The 26,102-nt window shown below is 46.1% G+C and overlaps 1 protein-coding gene across 7 annotated transcripts in view; it reads right to left on the reverse strand.

Moving 5' to 3' along the window:
- Positions 1-19,247, reverse strand: part of PKHD1 (PKHD1 ciliary IPT domain containing fibrocystin/polyductin) — a 344,877-nt gene extending 325,630 nt beyond the window's left edge. For 3 of the 7 annotated variants that reach the window (XM_029050690.2, XM_029050688.2, XM_029050686.2), the window contains exons 1-7: positions 19,079-19,247; positions 17,773-17,907; positions 15,526-15,603; positions 14,291-14,444; positions 11,863-11,971; positions 1,968-2,025; positions 278-356 (exon numbers count right to left, since the gene is read on the reverse strand). In XM_029050690.2, the coding sequence (XP_028906523.1) occupies positions 278-356; positions 1,968-2,025; positions 11,863-11,971; positions 14,291-14,444; positions 15,526-15,603; positions 17,773-17,851 (557 nt within the window). In that variant the 5' untranslated portion in view covers positions 17,852-17,907; positions 19,079-19,247. Of the gene's footprint in view, positions 1-277; positions 357-1,967; positions 2,026-11,862; positions 11,972-14,290; positions 14,445-15,525; positions 15,604-17,772; positions 17,908-19,078 lie in introns of those variants that run through there. The other 4 variants (XM_029050694.2, XM_029050689.2, XM_029050691.2 and 1 more) reach the window with 3 other exon arrangements.
- Between the last annotated feature and the right edge of the window lie 6,855 nt (positions 19,248-26,102).

Consider the following 26,102-nt stretch of genomic DNA (forward strand, 5'->3'; position numbering starts at 1 on the left):
TGATTCTCACATACCCTCCCCACCCCCAGAGCACTTTAGTACGTTTCCCATACTCTCTTATTCCTCCAGCACTAATACACGTGTATGTCTGTTTCCCCATCTAGTCTGTGAGTTCCTCGTGGGCAGGGATCACATTACCATATTGTCCTCACCCAACTACCCAGGATAGGGCTCCACATACAATAAGCTCAATAATAACGCTCAATAAATATCACCCATTGATTGATTGATGGAACTCTCACACGTTACCCCCCCCCCCCATGCCCCACACACTTACCTGTCAATGTATTCGACCCCAAAATCCAAGGTCTCCAACTTTCCAGTGATAATCCAGCCTCGTATTTGTATTACGCTTCCTGGTTAAGGGAAGGGAGAAACATGTGTTTTGCTAGAAATCAAAATACAGGTGTCGGCGACTTGGGTTTGCTGTCGGCGCTGTTTATGCTGGTTGTGGTCCTGGGACTCTGTACTGGATGACGTTGGAGTGACACTGAGGGCCAACAAGCCCTTCTATCCTCCCGTGCAGAGGCCCTGGGGCCCAGATCCCCCATGGCAGGGATCCTCGCCAAGCAGAGTACAGGGAGAGATATCCCAGCTTTGTTTCGGTTTTAATGCTAATTGTTAAGCATTTACTATGCGCCAGGCACTCAAGTAGATACAAGATAATCGTATTGGACCAAGTCCGTGTCCCACTTGGGACTCACAGTCTTAATCCCCAGGTTACAGACGAGGTGACCGAAGCCCAGAGAAATTAAGTGGCATGCCCAAAGTCGCACAGCACACAGCAGAGGAGGCAGGATCAGAGTGCAAGTTCTTCTGACTCCCAGGCCCGTGCTCTCTCCATTAGACCACACTGCTTCCAGACCGGGACAGATGCTTTCCAGCTTGCCTTTGGGGCTCGGCCCAGGCTCCACGGCTCAGAAAGACACATCGGGATGGCTTCCCAGGATTTTTTAATGGTATTTCTTAAGTGTTTACTATTTGCCAGGCCCTCTACTAAGTGCTGGGGTGATAAAAGATGATCAGGTTGGAAACAGACCCTGTTCCATATTGGGCTCACCGTCTTAATCCCCATTTTACAGATAAAGTAACGGAGGCGGGGGGAAATTAAGTGACTTGCTCTCAGTCCCTGTCATTTCCACATTCCTGACTGGGCTAAACACAATCCTTTCTACCAAGGTGCCTACCGAGACACCGAGAGACCCTCAGGAGAATTCCTCAGCTCCAGACTCCCTTTCCCATCTAGGACTCAGCCTCACTCGAGATGGCTGCTCCCAGGAATTCCCACAGAGCAGAGCAGATGGACTTGCAGAGAAAATGATATAAGATTCCCCAAGAAGGGGAATCTCTTCTCCACTTTCTAACCACCTATAAGGCAGGACACCGATATTAAGCAGTCCTGGAAGAAGGATTACGTTTTCCAATACTCAAATAAAGACTTCCTAAGAGACTTGGTTTCTGCCTTTTCTTTTTCTTGGTTTAGTATCTCTGTGGACTGCGTAGTGATGGAGCAGGTAGATAACACATTGAGATTAAAAGAAAAAGCAAATCTTGCAGCTTTCTCAACCCCAGTCCTTCATCCCCATGAAGCCCCTGAGGAGAGGCCAGCTGGTCTCAGGAGTGATTTGTCTGCTGTGTGACCTTGGGCAAGTCACTTCATTTCTCTGTGCCTCAGTTCTCTCATCTGCAAAATGGGGTTTGAATATCTGTTCTCCCTCCTACTAAGACTGTAAACCCCATGTGGGACTTGATTAGCCTGTATCTATCCCGGTGCTTAGTACAGTGCTTGTCACATCGTACACTCTTAACAAACACCCCAGTTATTATTATTATTGTTATGATTATCATTGTCAGGCAGGCACTCAGTATGCCAAAGGAAAGAGGTGCTGGGAGTAAGGAGGGTCCACTGAACCGTGTGTAAGTCAAGGTAACTAAATCAGTTTCTCTGCAAATGGAAGATCTCTTACCTGGAACTCCAGACGGTGGGTTAATTTGGTGAACCATAGGGGTTTGAGTCCTGGAAAACTGTAGGAAAACAATTATTCAAATAGAGTCTAGTAAAAATAATAATTATTATTAGTATTAATAATAGTAACCGTGATGCTTATTAAGCTCCCGCTATGTGCCAAGTAGTAATAAGAATAATAATAATACTTTGTTAAGCATGGGGGTAGATAAAAGGTAATCAGACCAGCCACAGTTCTTGCCCCACATAAGACTCGCAATCTGAGGAGAACGGATATTTTATCCATATTTTACAGATGAGGTAACCGAGGCACAGAGAATAATAATGTTGGTATTTGTTAAGCGCTTACTATGTGAAGAGCACTGTTCTAAGCGCTGGGGTAGATACAGGGTAATCAGGTTGTCCCACGTGAGGTGCACAGTTAATCCCCATTTTACAGATGAGGTCACTGAGGCACAGAGAAGTCAAGTGACTTGCCCACAGTCACACAGCTGAGAAGTGGCAGAGCTGGGATTCAAACCCATGACCTCTGACTCCCAAGCCCGGGCTCTTTCCACCGAGCCACGCTGCTTCTCAGTGGTTAAGTGACTTGCCCAAGGGCACACAACAGGCAAGTGGCAGTGTTGGGTTAAGAACCCAGGTCTCTTGACTCCCGGGTCTGTGCTTTTTCCACACTGCTTTCCTTACAATTTCTTCCTTGACCCAGCATCCCACACAGTTCTCTGAACAAGGCTGGCATGTAAGAGAAGTGGTGTGGCCTAGTGGAAAGACCGTAGGCCTGGGAGTCAGAGGATCTGAGTTCTAATCCTTGCTTTGCCTTATGTCTGCTGTGTGACCTTAAGGAAGTTACTTCTCTGGGTCCCAGTTACCTCAAATGGGGTAAAATGAGGATTGAGACTGTAAGCCCCACGTGGGGCATGAACCGTGTCCAACCTGATTAGCTTATATCTATCCCACTGCTTAGTACAGTGCTTGACACAATGTAAACGCTTAAAAATACCATTAAGAAAAAAATCCATAAATAATTTGGGGGACTACCAGATCAATCATCTTCTGATAACTTCATTTAGGGGAGAATTATGCTGATGCATGCATCTGGGAGTCAGGAGGCCTGGATTCAACTCTCAGATATATATATATACATATATATATATATATATGTTGCTATTTGTTAAGCGTTTACTATGTGCAGAGCACTGTTCTAAGCACTGGGGTAGATACAGGGTGATCAGGTTGTCCCTCGTGAAGCTCACGGTCTTCATCCCCATTTTACAGATGAGGTAACTGAGGCACAGAGAAGTTGTGACTTGCCCACAGTCACACAGCTGACAAGTGGCAGAGCGGGGATTCGAACCCATGACCACAAGCCTGCTGTGTGAGCTTGGGCAAATGACTTCACCTCTCTGTGCTTCAATTTCCTTGTCTATAAAATGGGCACAGTAAAGCATACCGCTCGCCACGTTATAACGATGTCAGGAAATAAGCAGTGGGAGAATGTTTTGGAAAAATAAAAGCCCTTTAGCATTCGATGCATTATTCTGTTTCACAGTGGTAGAATAATTGCTCATAGGTTTCTGGGTAAAGTTCTGCATCAGACATCTTTCCCCACTCTAGTTTCAGCACCAAATGCGAGAGTGGGGGAAGTGGGGAGCTTAAATCAATTTACAGTATTTATTGAGCGCTAACTGCCTGCAGAACACTGTACTAAGCACTCAGGAGCGTAGAATACTGTGGAATGGATAGACACAATCTCTGCCCGCAAAGAGCAGGAAGGCCTAGTGAAAAGCAGCCTAGTCTAGTGGATAGAATGCAGGCTTCGGCATAGGAAGGACCTGGGTTCTAATCCCGGATCCGCTACTTGTCTGCTGCGCGATCTTAGACATGTCACGTCACTTCTCTGTGCCTCTGTTCCCTCATCTGTAAAATGGGGAAAAGACTGTGAACTTCACAAAGGACATGGCTTGTGTCCAACCTGATTAGCCTCAGCGCTTAGTACAGTACCTGGCATATAGTAAGTGCTTAACAAATACCCCAGACTGAGCTTCCCGTTTTCCCTCTGCTCCCTCTGCTGCCCCTCTACCCCCCCCTTCACCTCCCCTCAGCTAAGCCCCCTTTTCCCCCCCTTTCCCTCTGCTCCTCCCCCTCTCCCTTCCCCTCCCCTCAGCACTGTGCTCGTCCGCTCATTTGTCTATATTTTTATTACCCTATTTATTTTGTTAATGAGCTGTACATCGCCTTGATTCTATTTATCGCTACTGTTTTAATGAGATGTCCATCCCCTCGATTCTATTTACTGCTATTGTTTTTGTCTGTCCGTCCCCCCCGATTAGACCGTAAGTCCGTCAGTGGGCAGGGACCGTCTCTATCTGTTGCCGATTTGTACATTCCAAGCGCTTAGTCCAGTGCTCTGCACATAGTAAGCGCTCAATAAATACTATTGAATGAATGAATGAATGAATGAATGATGAAATACCTCCCAAAAAAGAGCTTACATGCCAGGAATTTCTGACACTCATAGTCCCAGAGAGAAAGAATGCAGCCTGGAGACTACCCGAGTCTTCATGTGCACATTCTATGCTCCAAACTAGGTTTGGAGGTTTTTGAAGTCATCTCAAATAGATTCTTCATGATGAGGTCCCCTTCACCAGGCTGTAAATGCATCCTTCATTTCTATAAAGAGCCACAGCTCCCCCATCCTCGCCACCCACCATGTCTCTCACTGAATAGTGGGGAAATTTCCATTCTCAGCACCTTCCTTGCCAGAAAATGCTTTTATGAATAAAGTGGGATCCCTGGCAGATTGCTTAAGGCACAAAAGAGTCACCGGAGGGCAAATCCTCAATCCCTTCCTTTCGGTCTAAGGCACATTTTCCATTTTAAAAGCAAAGGGGTCTACTTTTTTAAAGAGTAAACACATAAAAAGTCACTGGCTTGATAGCCTGAGTGACCTTGGTCTATAGAAATCCTGGTAAAGTTTACAAGGCAATAAGAAACTCATCCTTAGCATGCTCAGAAATGCACAATGTGTGTCTCCTAGGGGGCCACCATCTTGGATAAGGATGAAACGGTGCCGGGAACACCAGTAACCTTGGGCTCGGTGCTACCGCCCGGGAAACGGATTACAAAGCCGTTTACCTTGGCTGGGCTCCACGGCCTCCACAGCAGTCTGCCTTCCGGGAGGAATTTCACCAGAATAATTAACTGTGTGTTGTTAATCAATACCCCTAATCAGGCATCCAAGACACAAGAATGGAAAAGATGGAGGCTTGGCAAACTTTAAGCATCGATCCAAAACATATTCCAGGAGAGGAGGGGAGCTGGATAGGAATATTTTTTTAAATAATTTTTTTCTTAAGGCTGGCAGGGAGGCTGCAATATAGAGGATCTAATCTCATCACTTTGGAGCAGTCTGTGAGCTCATGCCAGGTTAAAAAAGAGCACCATTCCCTCTTTGCTGTCCCACAGTTCTACCTTTCATCACAGTGGATCCCTTGTCCGGCCAGTCAGACTTTTAACGAGGATGGGATTGCTGGGGAGACTGGATGTCTGCCCCTCTAGATTGTAAGCTTGTCATGGGCAGGGAACGTATCTACCACCTCTGTTGTATTGTACTCTACCAAGCAGCATGAGAAACAGCATGGCCTAGTCGACAGAGCACGGATCTGGGAGTCAGACGGACCTGAGTTCTAATCCCAACTCTGCCATACGTTTGCCGAGTGACCGTGCACAAATCACTAAACTTCTCTTCATGCCACTGTTACCTCGTCCATAAAATGGAGATTAAGACTGTGAGACCCTTTCCATTCCTCGGAGTGTTGGGATCCCGTGTTTCCAATCAATCGATAAATCAACATCGCGTACTCAGAATGACGGGGAAGCAGCCTCGATCTAGGAACGCTGTGGAAAGATCTTCATCCTTTATCCTACCGCTTTCTCTAAGAAACGGCTCTCAGCAGGATATGAGGCACGATGGATCATTCTCCTATAAAAACATTCAGGCCATGTTTCCCCACTCCTCCAGTGGTTGCCTATCTCCTACTACATCAGACAGAAACTCCTCACCTCTGGCTTTAAAGCAGTCCATCACCTTGCTCCCTCCTACCTCACCTCCCTACTCTCCTACGACAACCCAGCCCACACACTCTGCTCCTCTAATACTAACCTTCTCAGTGTACCTCGATCTCATCTATCCCACCCCCGACCTCTCGTCCATATCCTTCCTCTGGCCTGGAAAGCCCTCCCTCCTCAAATCCGACAGACAATTACCCTCCCTACCATCTAAGCCTTATTGAAGGTACATCTGCACCGAGAGGCCTTCTAAGACTGAATTCTCTTTTCCTCTTCTCCCACTCCCTACTGCGTCACCCTGACTTGCTTCCTTTATTCATCCCCCCTTCTCGTCCCCCAGCACTAAGGGACATATCTGTCATATGTTTATTTAGATTAATGTCTGTCTCTCCTTCTAGATGGTAAGCTCTTTGTGGGCAGGGAAAATGTCTTTATAATGCTATATGTACTCTCCAAAGTGCTTAATACACTGCTCTGCACACAGTGACTGCTTAATAAATACAGTTGATTGACTGAGTAGATGAGCGTGGAAAGCCACTAAGAGGAAACTATGTTGGGGATTTAAGGGACGTGGAAGGGCAAAAATGGATGGCCAGAATCAAGGGATATTGAGGGTGGGAAGTAGGGGTGGAGAAGCAGATGAGTAACCCCCACCTTTAATGACTTTAGAGAAGCAGCTTGGCCCAGTGGATAGAACAGGAGCCTAGGAGTCAGAAGGGCCTGGGTTCTAATCCTGGCCCTACCACTTGTCTGCTGAGTGACCTTGGGTAAGTCACTTAACTTCTCTGTGCCTCAGTTACCTCATCTGTAAAATGGGGGTGAAACCGTGAGCCCAATATGGGACAGGGACTGTGTCCAACCCAACTACTTTGTATCTACCCCAGTATTTAGAACAGTGTTTGGCACATAGTAAGCGCTTAACAAATACCACTATTATTATTATTATATTACCTTAGGCAAGTCACTTCACCTCTCTGTGCTTCACTTACCTCATCTGTAAAATGGGAATTAAGACTGTGAGCCCCAAGCGGGGCAGGGACTGTGTCCAACCCAATTACCTCATATCCACCCCAGTATTTAGTACAGTGCCTGGCACTGAGCAAATGCTTAACAAAAACCATTATAATTATTACTTCTGGGTAGGGCCAGTATGGGACCAATCCACTAAATAGTCTTATTTATTGAACACTTACTGTTCATAGAGCACTGTACTGAGCACTTGAGGACATACAATAGAGCTGATAGCACGAACAGAGTCAAGGTCATTGATAAGTCTGTGATAGGAGCCTCACTTCGGTTATTAATAATAATAATGCCTCACCTCCCTTCTCTCCTTCTAAAACCCAGCCCTCACACTCCACTCCTCCGCTGCTAACCTCCTCACTGGGCCTCATTCTCGCCTGTCCCGCCGTCCCCTGGTCTGCATCCTACCTCTGGCCTGGAATGCCCTCCCTCCTCACAGCTGCCAAACCAGCTCTCTTCCCCTCTTCAAAGCCCTACTGAGAGCTCACCTCCTCCAGGAGGCCTTCCCAGACTGACCTCTCCTTTCCCTCCGCTCCTCCTCCCCTCCCCATCGCCCCGACTCCCTCCCTCTGCTCTACCCCCTTCCCTGCCCCACAGCCCTTGTGTATATTTGTACATATTTATTATTCTATTTATTTTATAAATCATGTGTATATATCTATAATTCTATCTATCTATTTTGATGCTATTGATGCCTTGTTTTGTTTTGCTGTCTGTCTCCCCCATCTAGACTGCGAGCCCGTTGTCGAGAAGGGATTGTCTCTGTTGCCGAATTGTACTTTCCAAGCACTTGGTACAGTGTTCTGCACACAGTAAGCCCTCAATAAATACGATTGAACGAATTAATGATAATAATTGTGAAATTTGTCAAGCACTTACTCTGTTCCGGGCACTGAATTAAGAGCTGGCATGGATACAAGCAAAATGGTTTGGACATAGTCCCTGTCCCACATGGGGCTCACGGTCTTAATCCCCATTTTACAGATGAGGCAACTGAGGCACAGGGAAGTTGACGCTCGGGGTCCCAGAGTCTAAGACAGAAGATCCACTTCTCTTTCCACACTGGAAGACACAGGGAAAAGAAGAAACTGGATTGCCTCAATCTGTCCTCTATCTTTTTCCTATTCTTCAGTGTGGCCTAGCGGAGAGACCATGGCCCCGGGAGTCAGAGGACCGGGGTTCTAATCCCAGCCTGCGGTGTGACTTTGGGCAAGTCACTTCAGTTCTCCGTGCCTCAGTTCATCTGGACAATGGATATGCAATACCTGTTCTCTCTCCTTCTTAGACTGTGAGCCCGTGTGGGACACGACTGTGCCGGACCTGACTGACTTGTATCTACCCCAGCATTTAGAACAGGGTCTACTACATAGTAAGCACTTGAAAATTCCATAATAATAAAATAAACATCATAATGATCTGTGCTTGCAGAGTTTTGGAGTAATGGGGCATTTGATAGACATGGAGTCAAATCTTTTGATTCACTCAGATCTGGGCGCCAAGTCCACATAAAATGACACATTACTGTCAGACACGGGCCCTTGCAGCCCGGCCAAGCCAGAGACGGGCAAAGTAAAAAATTAATGAGCTTCCAATGTCAGCCTCCCTCATGCTGATCACTTGCTGAGCTGAGGTCAGCAGCAGGCAAGATTAGGGGAAGGCAAAGTGGCAGATTAGAGCGATAAAGCCCCAACCACCAACTGGTAGATAAACCTTCCGTGGGTTGTTTAAACTTGTCACTGCCTGCAGCAGGCTTTTTGGAGTCAACCAGAGAGATGAAATTAATTTTTAATACTCACGGCTCCCCGAATCCCGGTCCCAAAACAGAGACACGTTGTGTTTTATTTAGCTTCGAATGTCTCTCATTAACTGCATCCCCCGGTGATTCTTCATCATCTCTCTAAGCTAGTTGAACCATCGAAAAACTAGTTTACTCTAATGTGCAATTTGGAAGTGTTAGGCGCTCCGTCTCTCTCTTTCTTTCTCTCTTTCCCTTTCTCTCTCCCTCTCTCTTTCTATCTCTCATTTTGTAAGGTAGGAAGAGGCATTCCACGGCAAATTGGTTTGCAGGGTCAAAGCCACTGAGTTGAGCAAAGAGGGAATGTAGGTATTTTCCTTGAGTACATTTTAATTGGTCTCTTGTCAACTGTCAAAAATAGAACTGACAGTGTGGGTCACTGAGGAGAAAATATATTCAGAATCACTTCTTTCCCCCAAGGCTGAAGGGGTGTACCAGCAGAGATCCTTAGAAAATGGAATTTGAAGAGGATCAAAAATAGATCTCTTGGTCTGGTGAATGGAAAGGGAAATGTCTGCCAACTCTACTGTATTGTACTCTTCCAAACTCTTAGTACAGTGCCCTGCACAGAGTAAACACTTGATAAATATCATTGGCATCGGCAGGAGGAGAATGCCATCAAGAAGATTCAGCTCAGGCCTAAAAGGTTGAATTAAAAACGGCCTTCTCTTTCTAGATCTTTGGGTTCTTTTTTTAATGATATTTGTTTGATGTTTACTATGTGCCAGGAAGTGAACGAAGCGCTCAAGGAGATGCAAGTTACTCAAGTTGGACACAGTTCCTGTTCCACATAGGGCTCACCATTTTAATCCCCATTTTACAGATGAGGAAACTGAGGCACAGAGACATGAAGTGACTTGCCCAAGGTCACAAAGCAGACAAGGGGCAGAGTCTAGATTAGAACCCAGGTCCTTCTGACTCCCAGGCGTGTACTCTATCCTCTTGGTGTTGGATGCTTCTCCGGGAGAAGCTGGCTTCTGGAAGAATCCTGAGGGTGCTTGCTATAAGCGTATGCATTTTTCGGTTTTTTAGCCAAGAGGCAGGGGCACCAGGAGAAGGAAGAGAAACTGAATCAGAGGAAGAGCAAAAGGCATTGCTAAGTGTGGCCACCATCTAGGCAGTCGCTGCTGTGGCCATACAGACCTCCTGTTACCGAAAACTTTGGAAAACTATAGATTTGATATTTCACAGAAAGCTGGGAGTAGGTTTTTGTTTGTTTCTATTTATTACTCAGGATGGGACTACCCCGTCTATCCCAATCTCATTAGTTCGGGAATAAGTGAAATTAAATCAGAAAAGTGTCTACTCTGTTTTTTTGTTTGTTCTTTTTTTTTTTTTAAATAGTATTTGTTGAGCACATACTTATGCTTTGGGGCTGAGAAGCGACGTGGCTCAGTGGAAAGAGCATGGGCGTTGGAGTCAGGGATCATGGGTTCGAATCCCTGCTCTGCCACTTGTCAGCTGTGTGACTCTGGGCAAGTCACTTCACTTCTCTGTGCCTCAGTTAGCTCATCTGTAAAATGGGGATTAAGACTGGGAGCCCCACGTGGGACAAGCTGATTCCCTTGTGTCTCCCCCAGCGCTTAGAACAGTGCTCTGCACATAGTAAGCGCTTAACAAATACCAACATTATTAGATACATGATAATCAGATGGGACACTGTCTCTTTCCCACATGAGGCTCCCAGTCTTAACCCCCCTTTTACGGATGAGGTAATTGAGGCGCAGAGAACTTAAGTGACTTGCTCAAAGTCACACAGCGGACAAGTGGTGGACTCAGAATTGGAACTCAGGCCCTCCGACTCCTAGGCCAGTGGTCTTTCCACTAGGCCACACTACTGCTTTAACACCACTTTTCCATTTGGGCAGAAGAGCAAGAATTAGACAGAAGAGCAAGGGGAAATTAGTGAATCAGTGTTGTTCTCCAAAGGAGGAAAAAGAAATCAGACTGGAAACAAGACTGTTCGGTGAACAACTGGAAAGGGGCACTGAAGGCTGAGAAGAGGCTAGTGGAGTAAGAATATACTTGAGAGAGTTACTCTGCTTCCACCCCACCTGACAGCAACTCAGGGTCCCCAGAGAACCCAGCATTATTGGGAAGCTTTCCCACACCAACTATCCCGGCTCTGCCACTTGTCAGCTGTGTGACTGTGGGCAAGTCACTTCACTTCTCTGGGCCTCAGTTCCCTCATCTGTAAAATGGGGATTAAGACTGGGCGCCTCACGTGGGACAACCTGATCACCCTGTATCTACCCCAGCGCTTAGAACAGTGCTCTGCACAAAGTAAGTGCTTAACAAATACCAACGTTATTATTATTACCCCAGCCTCAGAGTCAGGTCCAGGCCCACAGATCCACCGTTTCGGGGTCATTTTGTAGAAGAAAAACACTCACCTGTTTTGATTTGGGTTTTTTTAGTTTTTGATTTGGGTTTTTTCATGGTATTTCTTAAGCACTTACTACGTGCCAGACATTGTTCTAAGTGCCAGGATAGATACAAGGTAATCAGGTTGGACACAGTCCATGCCCCACTTGGGGCTCACGGCCTTAACCCCCATTTTACAGGTGAGGAAACTGAGGAACAGAGAAGTGAAGCGACTTGTCCAGGATCCCACAGAAAACAAGTAGCGGAGCCATGATTAGAACCGAGATTCTTCTGACTCCCAGGCCCATGCTCTAACCATTAGGCGATGCTGCTTCTAGAATCCTAGTGGTAAAAGTCCCTCTAAAAACCATCTGGACTCCACATCGTTGAATAAATAAGCCATCCAGGATGTGAACACAGCGTTGGTTTGGAACCAGTTTAGAAAGTGCTTTTGTTCTGCAGACATAGCCAGAGACAGATTAAAGGGGTCCTAATCCTCCTCTAGACTGTAAACTCATTGTGGACAGGGAATGTGTCTACTTATTCTGTTATATTGTTATATTGTACTCTCCCAAGCACTTAGTACGGTGCTCGGCACACAGTAGGCATTCAATACATATGATTGATTGATTGGCTTCTCCTTTACCTTGAAAGTAGAGTTGTCCCCTGGTCCTTCACTCCAGTTGCTTAGCACCTGCCCACCAGAAGTCACTTCTAGATGATATAAGCCCTCTGGGGCTTCTTGAGGCAGGGACCTTAAAATCAAACAATGGAAATCCCCCATTGGAAATCAAACATGAGAGACCTGGAGTTCTTCACCCTGTGGTGTTTAATAAATACTTTTTGTTGGCTGTGAACCTAGAATGGGTTCACAGAGAGATAAAGGTTTGGCTCTACACTAGCAAAGGAGCAGGATAATTTAGCACCCTATCCCCCTGTGAATTTTTGCCCGACAAGTCCTGGCAATAAATTGAAGGCAGAAGGCATTTCTGAGCCTGAGTTATCCTGAAAATTCCCTACTCTAGACCCAGCTAGTGTTAGAAAGAAGGTCAACCCAACGAAAGGTTAGAATCATGATGTTCAGAAGGTCAATGTGTCCCTTAATTTAAAATAAATTTTTTATCTTTTATTTAAATTTCATTTAGTAGTACCGTTACCAGAAAAAATATTGTCGAGGTCTGTATGGCCTAGTGGAAAGAAACTGGCTTGGGATGCAGAGGATCTGGGTTCTAAGCCCGGGTCTGCCGCTTCCTTCCTGTGTGAGACCTTGGGCAAGTCACTTAACTTCTCTGTGCTTCAGTTCCCTTATCTGCAAAATGGGGAATTCAATACCTGTTCTCCCTCCTACTTATTCTGTGACTCCTGTGTAGGACCTGATTCTCCTGTATCTATCCCAGTGCTTAGTATTTTACTAAGATGAATAAATATTATTTTTATGTTTCTATTATTAGTAGTAGTATTCACAGCTATGGATTGAACCTACAAGAGTAATCTGATTATGAAAACATATATTTTTTTTTATTTTGGCTACATGTAAATCAGTCAATTGTATTTATTGAGCGCTTACTGTGTGTAGAGCACTGTACTAAGCCCTTGGGAGAGCAAAATATCACAGAGTTGGCAGTCACATTCCCTGCACACAATGAGCTTACAGTCTAGAGGAGAAGACAGACATTAATACAAATAAGCTATGGATATGTACATAAATGCTATGAGGTGGAGGGAGGAGTGAACAAAAAGGGGCAAATCAGAGTACACGGGTAAGGGAAGTCAGGGAAGGCCTCTTGGAAGAGATGTGCCCTCAGTAAAGATTTGAAGGTAGGGAGCGTGATCGTCTGTCAGATGTGAAGAGGGCAGGCGTTACAGGCCAGGGGTGGGATGTGGGTTAGAGGTTAGCGGCAAGATAGACAAGACTGATGTACAGTAGGTTGACATCAGAAGAGTGAAGTGTGCAGGCTGAGTTGCAGTAGTAAACCAGAGAGGTGAAGTAGGAGAGGGCAAGGTGATTGATTGTTTTAAAGCCGATGGGAAGAAGTTTCTGCTTGATGCGGAGGTGGATGGGCAATCACTGGAGGTTCTTGAGGAGTGGGGAAACATGGACTGGGCATTTTTGTAGAAAAATGATCCTGGCAACATAGTGAAGTATGGACTGGAGAGGGGAGAGACAGGAGGCAGTGCGGTCAGTAAGGAGCCTGATGCAGTAATCAAGGCCGGTTAGGATAAATGCTTGGATTAACATAGTAACAGTTTGGGTGGAGAGGAAAGGATGGATTTTAGTGATGTTGTGAAGGTCGAACCGACAGGATTTGGTGACAGGTTGAATTGGATGCTCCCAAGCACTCTGTACACCGTAAGAGCTCAATAAACATCACTGGCTGATTGATCGATTGGCAAGTCTGCAACTATTCACCGCAAACTAACAAGAGTAGCTAAGCCATTTTCCTTTCCAGCAACTGTCATATCTTCTCTGAGTCCCTCAAAGCGTAATGCTAAAAATCACCCCACTCTGGGTTAAATATTGGCCTAGGAGACTCTCTGCTTTCTTAATTCAATCAAACAGGGTTACTGCTGTCGAAAACTAAATGTTGTCATGTCACAGTGCCTTCCTCATCCAAAGCCAAGAAAATGTTTCCAGACCCTCCAGAACTGGATTGGGTTGGCACAGAGCCCCATAATTTTTAATTAACCGTAATAACAATAATAATAAGCACTTACTATGTGCCAGGCACTCTACTAACCACTGTCCCATGTGAGGCTCATAGTCTTAATCCCCATTTTACAGATGAGGGAACCGAGGCCCAGAGAAGGAAGGTGGCTTGCCCAAAGCAGGAATGTGGCAGACTCGGAATTAGAACCCAGGTCCTTCTGACTCCCAGGACCATGCTCTATACACTAGGCCGCACTGCTTCTCCAAGTCCCTGCTTTGCCCAACAGGTCAGTCTTCCCAAGGAAGTCTAAGCTTCCCTAATCCCAAAAGCTGCTGTAGAGAGGGGCTCTGGACCAACCAAGTGATTTGCAAATGGCTCTCGCTTCCCCTCACCCAACCTCCAGCTCGCCGTGATTCCCCCACATACCTGATTTGGCAGGTCACAGTGGCTAAATCTGTGAAGATGGGCAAGACATCACAAGGGACTCTAGCCAGCTCGGGCTCTTCCGTATTCACCAGGGTCATCTCCAGCTGAGATCCATCACTGGGATACAACAGACTTGACGGCCAGTCCTCCCCTCCTAAACATACCCGTCACAACAGACAGCACATCAGGATGGAGATATTCAAAACTTGGAAACACAACATGGTCCTGGAGCAAAAGAACATAGTAATAATAACTGTGGTATTTGTTAAGCGCTCACTATGTGCCAGGCACTGTTCTAAGCGCTGGGGTGGATACAAGCAAATCAGGTTGGACATAGTCCCCGCCCCACATAGGGTTCACACTCTTAATCCTTATTTTACAGATGAGGAAACCGAGGAACAGAGAAGCAAAGTGACCTGCCCAAGGTCACACAACAGACAAATGGAGGAGATGGGATTAGAACCCATGTCCTTCTGTCTCCCAGGTCCGTGCTTTATCCATTAGGCCACAAAGCACAGCTATCCTGGTTCAGACCAAAAGTCCAGCCGGTACCGGATTTTGCCTCAGTCAAAGAACACTTAACAAATGGGTGTGATAGTTGACCTTCTTGCATCCTTCTTAATGACTTTCTAGCATTCCAAATTTTCCCCCTTCATGATTCTATCATCTTCGAATCTATACAAGCTTTTATTGAGTCTTAATATCCCCTAACTTGTTCCTCTTCCCAACTAATTTTCCCTGGCATTGAGGGTGGAGCCAAGATCCCTCAATATGAGTGGGGAAAGAATCAAGGGGAAAAAAATATCAAAGAATGTCAAGTTTAATAAAAATGTCAGCCATTACAGGAACCTTAACTAGAAAATTGCCTGAGCAAAATCAAGGCATATATAAGAATTAACTGTAAAATATGCAAATATATGCATACCTTTCTAAATATTTTATACTGCTGAGAGTGGACTTCAGCAACAGCCTGCTGAAGATGACCAATTCAAATTCAGGGGAGATTTTGAACTAAGGTGAACGTATTTCCCCTGAGGCTTAGGTAGGATGAAAGTGAAGTCTGGGGGAGGAAATAGGAGAAGGGGAGGGAGCAGATAAGAAAGAAGAGAGCCGCCACACTACCATCTTACCCAAGTATGTGCAAGATGCAATGGATATCAACAATTATGTCCCCCAGGGTAAGACCCTCCCCAGAATCCCACGCCCTTAGTTGTAAGGCGGATAACGTAACATACCCTCGAAATTCACCGTGACCCAGGCTCCCCCAGCAACGCTACCTTCTTTCGGTTCAATGTGTAAACTTGCATAAGGCACTGCAAACCAAGAAGAGAGATGCCCTGAGCAGTCGTTGAAGTATTTGCCTAGGCGGGCCAGGGGCTAAAAGAAATGCTAAATATCCCTATCACTGGTGGTAGGAGAGGATCTGTGGTCTGACGGATTGCTTCGTCCTCTTAATAGTAATTATGGCATTTGTTAAACCCTTCCTATGTGTCAAGCGTAGTTCTAAGCACCGGAGCGGATAAAAGTTAGTCGGGTCAGACACAGTTCCCGTCCCATATGTGGCTCATGGTCCAAGTAGGAGGGAGAACGGGTATCGAATATCCATTTTACGTACGAGAAACTGAGGGACAGAGAAGTTAAGTGACTTGCCCAAGGTCACACAGCAGGCAGATCGCAGAGCCCTTCAGTGGCCCAACAAAATAGGTTCTTCTTCTCCGGTTGTACTTGTCAATCAATCGGTCAACCATCTTTATTGAGCGCTTCCTGTGTGCAGGGCACTGTACTAAGCGCTTGGGAGAGTACTATATAACAATATAACAGAGTTGGTAGACACATTCCCTCATCGGGCTGCCATCCAGCTCGGATGGAGTAAATTTCTCCACGCTAGAATTTGGGTTCCATCTGGGCTCTGCTGGAGGCAGATACTGACACTGGCTACACAGAAGCTCTGGCCCCAGCCAAATCTATTCAGTGGAACTGCTGTATGGTGTGGCTTGTCAAAACCAAGGAGCAAACACAGGGGTTAGAGACAAGGAATTTTCTGACTGTGGGTATTTTTCCACTCTCAGTACTATAGCTTCTAAATGACAGTGGCTGCACCCCTCAAAACTGTGGGGCACATATCGGACTGAAGTCAGAGTCTTGGGTCCCAGAGTGATTATTTCCAAGATAACCGAAATGGTGGAGGGGACAGGAGAATGGATTTTGAGTAATTCTGGCTAATTTCCAAGTAAAGGAAATAAAATAAAGCAAGTGGAAAAGTAAAAATCCCTATCGTGGTTGTTGACCCTACAGGGAAACTTAGATTTTGGATGACCCCTACAGTCAAGAACTTTCCATCACTACGACGCCATCCTAAGTGTAAAAAAGTAGGTGTAATTGGTAGTTAAAGCATGAATGAAGTGACTACTGACACACGGTCAATATTAATTAATTAATTAATGAGAACATGATGATGACTTTTTAACAACTGTGCAGTCTTCAGCTGAATAGGTGATGGAATTGTTCTCTAATCCCCAAACCCTTTAAAATCAGGCCAAATGCAAAAAAGGAGATGGCAGGAATGGTGAACTAAGTCTTCAGGACTGTTGGGGATTTATTTGCCTTACTCCTTGGGGCGATGAAGGAATATCATTAATAATAATGATAATGACAATAATTATGGAATCTACACACAGTAAGCACTCAGTAAATATCACCAACTGATCGATTTGCGTTTGGTATTCACTAAGCACCGTATTGAGTACTGGGGTGTATCCATAAGCAGATCAGACAGAGTCCTTGATCTACACGGGGTTCACAGTCTAAGGAGAAGGGTGAACAGGTATTAAATCTCTGTTTTACAGATGAAGAAACAGAAGGACAGAAAAGTTAAATGTCTTTCCCAAGGTCACACACATAGATAATAATAATAATAATAATGTTGGTATTTGTTAAGCGCTTACTTTGTGCCAAGCACTGTTCTAAGCGCTGGGGTAGATACAGGGTACTCAGCTTGTCCCACGTGAGGCTCACAGTTAATCCCCATTTTACAGATGAGGGAACTGAGGCACAGAGAAGTGAAGTGACTTGCCCACAGTCACACAGCTGACAAGTGGCAGAGCTGGGATTCGAACTAGATAAGAAATAGGGCTGGGATTAGAACCCAGATTCGCTGACTCCCAGGCCAGGGCTCTTCCCACTAGGGCAGGCTGCTTCTCATTTAGCCATAAAACAATAATAATAATAATGATGGCATTTAAACGCTTACTATGTGTGAAGTACTGTTCTAAGCGCTGGGGTGGATACAAGGTGATCAGATTGTTCCATATGGGGCTCACAGTCTTAATCACCATTTTACAGATGAGGTAACTGAGGCCCAGAGAAGTTAAGTGACTTGCCCAAAGTCACCCAGCTGATAAGTGGCAGAGTCGGGATTAGAACCCATGACCTCTGACTCCCAAGCCCATGCTCTTTCCACTGAGCCACACTGCTTCACTCACCTGTCAAGAATATCACCTCAAGATTCACCACGGAGACCAGCCAAGCCTTCATCTTGCCCCGGAAATGGTACCTCCGCATTCTTCCCGAGTCATGAAAGTTGTTGCTTCCAGCTGAGGCACGGGAGAGTCTCTGTCCTAAAAAGGAGAAAGGGAAGGAACACTGGGTCACTTTTTGCACTCCGCATCGGGAGAAGGAAGCCTGCAAACCAGTGGTGCAGCCTTGGAAAAGGAGGAAAGGATACCTTGCACCTCATTTGCCTGGCGGAGACTTTGTGAAGCTAAGAAAGGATAAAGGGCTTTGAAGTCCTCGAAAAGAAGCAACTTCATTCTTTCAATCGTATTTATTGAACCATTACTGTGTACAGAGCACTGTTCTAAGTGTTTGGAAAGTACAATTCAGCAATAGAGACAATCTTTGCCCACAACGGGCTTACGGTCTAGAATTTAAAGAGCATGTGACCGAATGACTATCTCTTATGAAATAGTGGCCTCATTTTTCTTTTAATAGTATTTTTTATTAGTGCTTAGGATGCACGGTACTTAGCGCGGGGGTAAATACAAGCTAATCAGGTTGGACACAATCCCTGTCCCATGTGGGGCTCATAGTCCCCACTTTACAGAGAAGGAAACTGAGGCCCAGGGAAGTTAAGTGACTTGCCCAAGGCCACACACGGCAGACAAGTGGCAGAACTGGCCTCGTGTCTCACTATCCCATTTTGTAGCCCTTGCCTAGGTGCGGAGAAATTCATGACACCTCCGGGAGGAAACAATCTTGCATTCGCGGCAAACTATTCTTTCAGTTCAGCCTGAAAGCAGAGGGTGTGATTCATTCATTGAACCTGAGAGAGTATCACCAGCCTAGTCTCATCTCTTTCCAAGTTGGCTAAGACAGCAGAAATAGACATTTTCCTCTTCGCACCCTTGCTGTTTTTGAAACCCTAAATCTGGATCTGCTCCTTTGCCTTCAGCTCAGAGCAATCGGATCAATAAAAGCATTTTTTCTTAGCTGAGTTAATCCAGTAATTCCCCACAGGGATAAATTCTGCTTTCATTTTTTCTTCCCTAAGATTTTCAGCTGAGGAAACATAGCCACGCAGGTTTGCTGGAGTGCCCATGTCCCCTTTTTTCTACAGAAGACACAACTACACACTATTCATCTCCCAGGTCTCCTCTGTTCTATTCCCCCCGCTGTGCTGGCTACTTTTAAACGACAGCAAAACTCCTCTTGCTGGGCATCTGAGACTGGGAAGACTAAACAGAGCGGGGGGGGGGGACGTCCCTCCCGAAGAGAACGGTACCCTCTTACCTCATCCCGCTCCTCTCCCGGTTATCAGTGGGCAGAGACACCCAGGGATCAAAATCCCTCTTTCAGACGATCCTGCTTGTTTCTGATGAGAATTGGGATAGGGAAAGATGAAAGTTGCATCTAGTTAAACGCTGCCACCCTGCAGGCACCTCGTTTGCATCCGGCCCCGGTCCGTGCCAGAGTTAAAGTTCAGAGCAGACCATAGCGCGGGCTTAACGATTAACACGAGCTATTGAGTGCATTTTTTTCTCCCTCGGGGTGTTTTATGAATAACCGATGTAAAAGTGACCTCTGTGTTTCTCCATCTACAGCCCGTGCCCCGGACGAGAATTTGAAGGAAAATTCAGATCGTTAAAACGATTAGCCATTCAACCGGTGAAGGTATGCCAGGAGGTCCAGGATAAAGACCAGGTAAGGGATGGTTATTCATTTAAAACTTTCTTCCACGCCAGTTTCCCAAGGACCCTTTGTTCATTCATTCAATCAATAGTATTTATTGAGCGCTTACTCTGTGCAGAGCACTGTACTAAGCATTTGGAATGTACAATTCGGCAACAGAGAGAGACGATCCCTGCCCAATAACGGGCTTGTTAAATGCTACCCTGAGGTAATCGATTCACTGTGCTAATATTCCAATCTCCCTTTTCAGTTAATCAACCAGAGGTATTTACTGGGCACTTGCTACGTGAGGACCACCGTGCTAAGCGCTTAGGAGTAGATAGACGTGATCCCTCACTCAAAGAGCTTACTATCTGGAGAGCTTACAATTTACTGCCATAGATGAAAAACTGAAGGACAAAATTAAATCAGCCAACGGTACTGGTGGAGTCCATCTAGGCAGGTCCGGGTCACTGACCCCTGTGTCCATCTCTGTCTATCTGGATCCATCTCTTTGCCTGTTTCTCACATTGTCTTTCTGCCTGACTTTGTTTTTTTCTGTCTCCAATCAATCAATCAATCAATGGTATTTACTGAGTGCTTACTATCCTGAGAGCACTATACTGAGCACTTGGGGGAGTACAATACAACAGAATTAATGGATACGTTCTGCCAAGCTCACAGGCTAGAATATCCCCTTTCTCTTTTTATCTGTGTTTTTTCTCTGCGTGGCTTTGTTTATATTCTATATGCCTTTTCTGGCTCTTTCTCTTCCCAATCTTGTGCAACTGGTCCTGCCATTTTGGATGCCCTACTCCCATCCACCTTTTTTAATAGTGTTTGTTAAGCGCTTACCATGTGCCAGGCACTGTACTAAGCACTGGGGTAGATATGACCTAATCAAGTTGGACACAGTCCGTGTCCCACAGGGGGCTCCCAGTCAATCCCCATTTTACAGAGGAGGTAACTGAGGCACAGAGAAGTTAAGTGACTTGCCCGAGGTCATGCAGCAAACAGGGGGTGGAGTCAGAATTATAACCCAGGTCCTTCTGACTCCCAGTCCCGTGATCTAACCATTAGACCACACTGCTTCTCACCTTTGAGCTCCAAAAACTGTCGTTCATTGATAATTAATAATGTTGGCATTTGTTAAGCACTTACTGTGTGCCAAACACTGTTCTAAGCACTGGGGTAGATACAGGGTAATCAGGTTGTCCTATGTAGGGCTCACAGTCTCCATCCCCATTTTACAGATGAGGTAACTGAGGCACAGAGAAGTGAAGTGACTTGCCCACAGTCACACAGCTGACAAGGGGCAGAACCGGGATTAGAATCCAGGACCTCTGACTCCCAAGCCCGTGCTCTTTCCACTAAGCCACGCTGTTTCTCTAATTGGCAGTTAGGCCACATAAAATCACTCAATAAATACCACTGATGGATAACACTAATGTCTGGCTGTATGAAGTTAACAGATTTCCAGATTACTTGAGAAACTACAAGGCCCGACATCTTTCTTGGAACACTAAAACAAATTCCAATCGTGTAAAGATGTGAATAAAACCGATGAGATGAGTGGTACTTAGCCCCAGATACCCTCAATACAAACTCTTTCAACAGACCTGTTCTCTCTCTTTCGTGTTTACTCTCACAATTCCTACTATGAGACGAAGCTACAGATAAACCAATTGGATAATCCCAACTTTCTTCCTCCTACAAATCCACAAATGTCATCTCGTGGTATAATTCTTAGGGTGCTGTTACTCTTCAGGAAATTGTCCCGAACTACTATTAATCGTGTCAAAGCTGTCCTTATCAAAGCTTCTGCCTCTTGAACCAAACGCTGAACTGCAGAGCAATCTTGTCTATTTGAAAACAATTATATCAACAGAGGGCAGTATTGCCATGGCCATTTTTGGTCTAGTTTGATTTCTTCTTATCGAGGATTTGGGGAAAAAATGAGATTTCTGGAGAGGGTATCTTCCAACCGTGATTTGGAAATTCGAGAGCCTCCTCAAATCTCCATGGGGTCGGAGCCAGATGGAGGTTGGTTTGAGAACAGAATAGAGTACAGAAATCTGTGGTTGTAAGAGGACACTTTCTTTTCTGTCTCTTCCTCTCACTCCCCCCCAGCCTCTCAGCAGCTGGCAGGGCAGATCTGGTGTCTTCGGGCTCCTTGCGGGCATGAGACGTAGGCGGATTTGAGACCCACCTGTTCGGTACTAGATTGAAGCACACTGTACTGGGCAGGTACCTTCTTCTGGCTCATTGTGGGCAGGGAACGTGTCTACCAATTCTTTTATAACGTACTCCTCCAAGTGCTTAGTACAGTGCTCCGCACACGGTACGTGCTCCATAAATAAGATCTATTGATTTTGCCAGTCTATCAGTGAAAGGAGCTCAGATGTGACCATGAACGGACAGCTGAGCAGAGTTTAGCAGCAACCCTTAGCAGGTTTCTTGGAAATATTTTAACTCATTCCAGACGAGATGCGCTCTCTCTCTCTCTCTCTCACACACACACAGTTCAAACCACCTTCCCCCCAACCCCACACATATATACCTATTCCATATGGGGAAGCAGCGTGGCTCAGTGGAAAGAGCCTGGGCTTCGGAGTCAGAGGTCATGGGTTCGAGTCCCAGCTCTGCCACTTGTCAGCGGTGTGACTGTGGGCGACTCGCTTCACTTCTCTGTGCCTCAGTGACCTCAGCTGTAAAATGGGGATTAACCGTGAGCCTCACGTGGGACAACCTGATTACCCTGTATCTACCCCAGCGCTGAGAACAGTGTTCTGCACATAGTAAGCGCTTAATAAATATCAACATTATTATTATTATGTACACAGATTGCTTCCCTTTGCTCTCCCACTTCAGAGATAACCACATTGCTTACTGCTCCTGGGATACAAAAAAAAAAGCCTGCAAGATGTTCTGAGATGCCCATCCTAGCAGCCCTGTTGGAACAAGGAGCCCCAGTTACGAGGACTGACCTGAACGTGGAATAAGCGCTTGTCTGGGACACTGTCTACCGGACAGCCCATCAAGATGGCAATGGTACATCCACTCTGAGAACTGAAGAAATTATTCCTGAGGATTTGGGGGAGGAAGCAGCCTGGCTTAATGAAAAAAGCACTGGCTTGGGAGTCGGAGAACCTGAATTCTGGTCCTTGTTTGCCACTGACCTGCTATGTGGCCATAGACGAGTCACTCAACTTCTCTTCGCCTCGGCGACGCTCAGTGGAAAGAGCACGGGCTTGGGAGTCCAAGGTCGTGCGTTCGAATCCCGGCTCTGCCACTTGTCAGCTGTGTGACTGTGAGCGAGTCACTTCACTTCTCTGGGCCTCAGTGACCTCATCTGTAAAATGGGGATTAAGACTGTGAGCCTCACGTGGGACGACCTGATCACCCCGTATCTACCCCAGCGCTTAGAACAGTGCTCTGCACATAGTAAGCGCTTAACAAACACCAACATTATTATTATTATTTCCTCATCAGTAAAATGGGGATTAAATATCTGTTCTCCCTCCTACTAGGACTGTGAGTCCCTTGTGCGACAGGGACTGTGTCCAACCTGATGACCTTGTATCTGTCCCAGAGCTTGGAACAGTGCTTGACAGATAGTAAACGCTTAGCAGATACCATACCAAACAAACAAACGAACGAGACTGTGGGAATGCCAAGGACACATCCCCACATTAGCTTTAAAATCAGTGACGGCCCCTTGCAGCTCTTCATGACTTTAACGATCCGAGGTCTACGAAAACCTAGGATGTGACACGTACGTCAGCAAAGAATCAAGACCAGAGAAGGACAACATTTTTTTTTTGGAGGATCTGTCAGATCCCAGACCGAACTACAGGTCTATGGAGCGATTGTGCTGGCCAACTTTCTTACCGGCTGTGAGAGGTGGCCCCTCCGCGGCTGACACCTTGAACACCTTCATCGGTGTCAGTTGCGGGCTACAGTGAACGTCAAGTGGTAAACTATGAAGTCTGTCTCCTGGCAGACAGACACTGATGCTCCGCTCATCTCAAACCAGCCTTGCTAGGTGGGACACGGGAGGAGATTAGAGAAGCAGCAGCTGGAGAAGCAGTGTTGGCCTAGTGGAGAGAGCACGGGCCTGGGAGTCAAAAGGACCAGGGTTCTAATCCCAGCTCCGCCACTTATAATAATGTTGGTATTTGTTAAGCGCTTACTATGTGCAGAGCACTGTTCTAAGCCCTGGGGTAGATACAGGGTGATCAGGTTGTCCCACAAGAGGCTCACCGTTAATCCCCATTTTACAGATGAGGTAACCGAGGCACAGAGAAGTGAAGTGACTCGCCCCCAGTCACACAGCTGACCAGTGGCAGAGCCGGGATTCGAACCCATGACCTCTGACTCCCAAGCCCGGACTCTTTCCACTGAGCCACGCTGCGCTTATCTACCGTATGGTGTTGGGCGATCATTTCATTTCTCTGTGCCTCAGTTCCCTCATCTGGAAAATGGGGATTACGACCGTGAGCCCCATGTGGGACAGGGACCGTGTTCAACCTCATTAACTTGCATCTACCCCAGTGCTTAACACAAAATAGGGCTTAACAAATATTAATATTATTATATGACCCCCCCAAAACCTGGTGCACGATGAGCTGAAATTAGAAAAAAAAAAGCAAAGAAGGTTAGAGAAATTATTTAAGGACACAGTTAGATACTGTCACCATTAGACCATTATGTTACCTTCCTTCTGGTCTCACTACCTCCAGCCTCTCTCCCCTGTGAGGATCTTCTTTCTGAAACACTGATGAGCACACATCTCTTCATTCCTTAAACAATTCTAAGGGCTTCCCATCTCAATCTGTTAGTCAACAAATGATATTTATTGTACAGTAAGTACACAGAGCACTGTGCTACGAGTTTAGGAGAGTAAAACAGAAGACATGGAGAAGCAGTACGGTCTAGCGGAAAGAGCACCAACCTGGGAGTCAGAGGAGCTGGCTTCTAATGCCGGCTCTGCCGCTTGTCTGCTGTGTGAACTTGGGCAAGTCACTTCACTTCCCTGTGCCTCAGTTAACCACATCTGTAAAATGCAGATTAAGACTGTGAGCTCCATGTGGGACAGGGACTGTGGCCAATCCGATCATCTTTCATCTACCCCAGCGCTTAGTACAGTGCCTGGAACATAGTAAGTACATGAGAGATGTCATTTAAAAAAAAAAGACACAGCCCTTGCCTGCAAGGATCTTATAATCTAGCCGGGAAAAGAAACACAAAATGATTGCAGATAAGAAAAAGGAGAGATGGGAAGATGGATAGATAGTTGAAGAAGTGCTTAAAAAGTAGTAGCGAGAGAAGTATTTACTGAGTGCCTACTGGTGCGATGCACTGTATTAGGTTCTTGGAAAGTCCAGAATAGAGAACTGACACATGCTCAGTCAACAGGGAGCTGACACTCTAACAGGGAGATAAACGTAAAAATATCTGCCCCTGGAAGGATGAAAAATAATTGAGCATATTTACAACGCTCAGGATAGGTATAAAAGTATCCACGAGTGCTAGAGTTGACTAATGATTTTGTGTAGCTGAGGACCAGTCAATCAGTGGTATTGATTGAGCGCTTACCATGTGCAGAGCACTATACTAAGCGTGTGAGAGAGTACAAAGCAAGAGAGTCGGTAGACCCATTCCCCGCCCACAGTGAGCTTACCAGCTAGAGGACTAAGCAGATATTAATATAAATAAATAAATTACAGGTAGGTATATAAGGTCTGTGTGGTTGAGGGAGGGCTGAATGTCAAGTACCTAAAAGGTACAGAGCCAAGTCGCATGTTCCGTGGGATGGTTCCAGCCTGCCCGCTCTACTGGAGGTTGGTGTTTTATAGCTAGGAGTAGCCAAGAGTTCCCCCTCCTCCTCCCCACAACCCAAGGGGCTACCAGCCTCTCTGCTCGAGGCCAAGCCGAAAGCCTGAATGAAACGTGATCCTTGGCTCGGTGCCCCAAAGACAGTTGTTCGCAGCGGAAAAAATCTCCCCTGGCTTTTGCCCTGATTGGCAGCCTCTCCTGAAGAAGTTGGGGGGGGGGGGGCGCAGGGAGATGAATGACAAAGGAGCCAGAAAGGGGACCTGGATAGGATGGCAACTATGACCTGAGGCTACACCAGCCTTTCTGGAACTCCTTCCAGGGGAGAGAGAATGGGTCAGAGGGCTCTCTTCAGCCTCATCCTGGCTGTACCAAAGCAGCTAGAGGTCAATCAATCATTTCGATTGAGAACCAGCATGGCCTAGTGGGTAGAGCACAGACTTCAGAGTCAAAAAGTCCTGGGTTCTAGTCCCGGCTCTGCCACTTGTCTGATGGGTGACCTCGGGCAGGCCACTTCACTTCTCCGGGCCTCTGCTAACTCATCCGTTAAAAAATGGGGACTAAGACTGTGAGTCCCATGTGGGATGTGGACTGTGTCCAACCTGATTAGCTCGTATCTACCCCAGTGTTTAGAACATGCCTGGTACATAGTAAGCATTTAACAAATGCCATTTAAAAAAAAACAACACGAGAGAAATCTAACCTGACCCAGGCCACGGTCACACGCGTCCTTTAATGCAGATGGATGCTGGGTTTGGCTTCAGTGCTCAACTCGAGCAGCTGTTTTCCTGACAGGTTTGGGGCTTCTTTG

Source organism: Ornithorhynchus anatinus, chromosome X1 (assembly GCF_004115215.2).
Source record: "Ornithorhynchus anatinus isolate Pmale09 chromosome X1, mOrnAna1.pri.v4, whole genome shotgun sequence".
NCBI lineage: Eukaryota > Metazoa > Chordata > Mammalia > Monotremata > Ornithorhynchidae > Ornithorhynchus > Ornithorhynchus anatinus.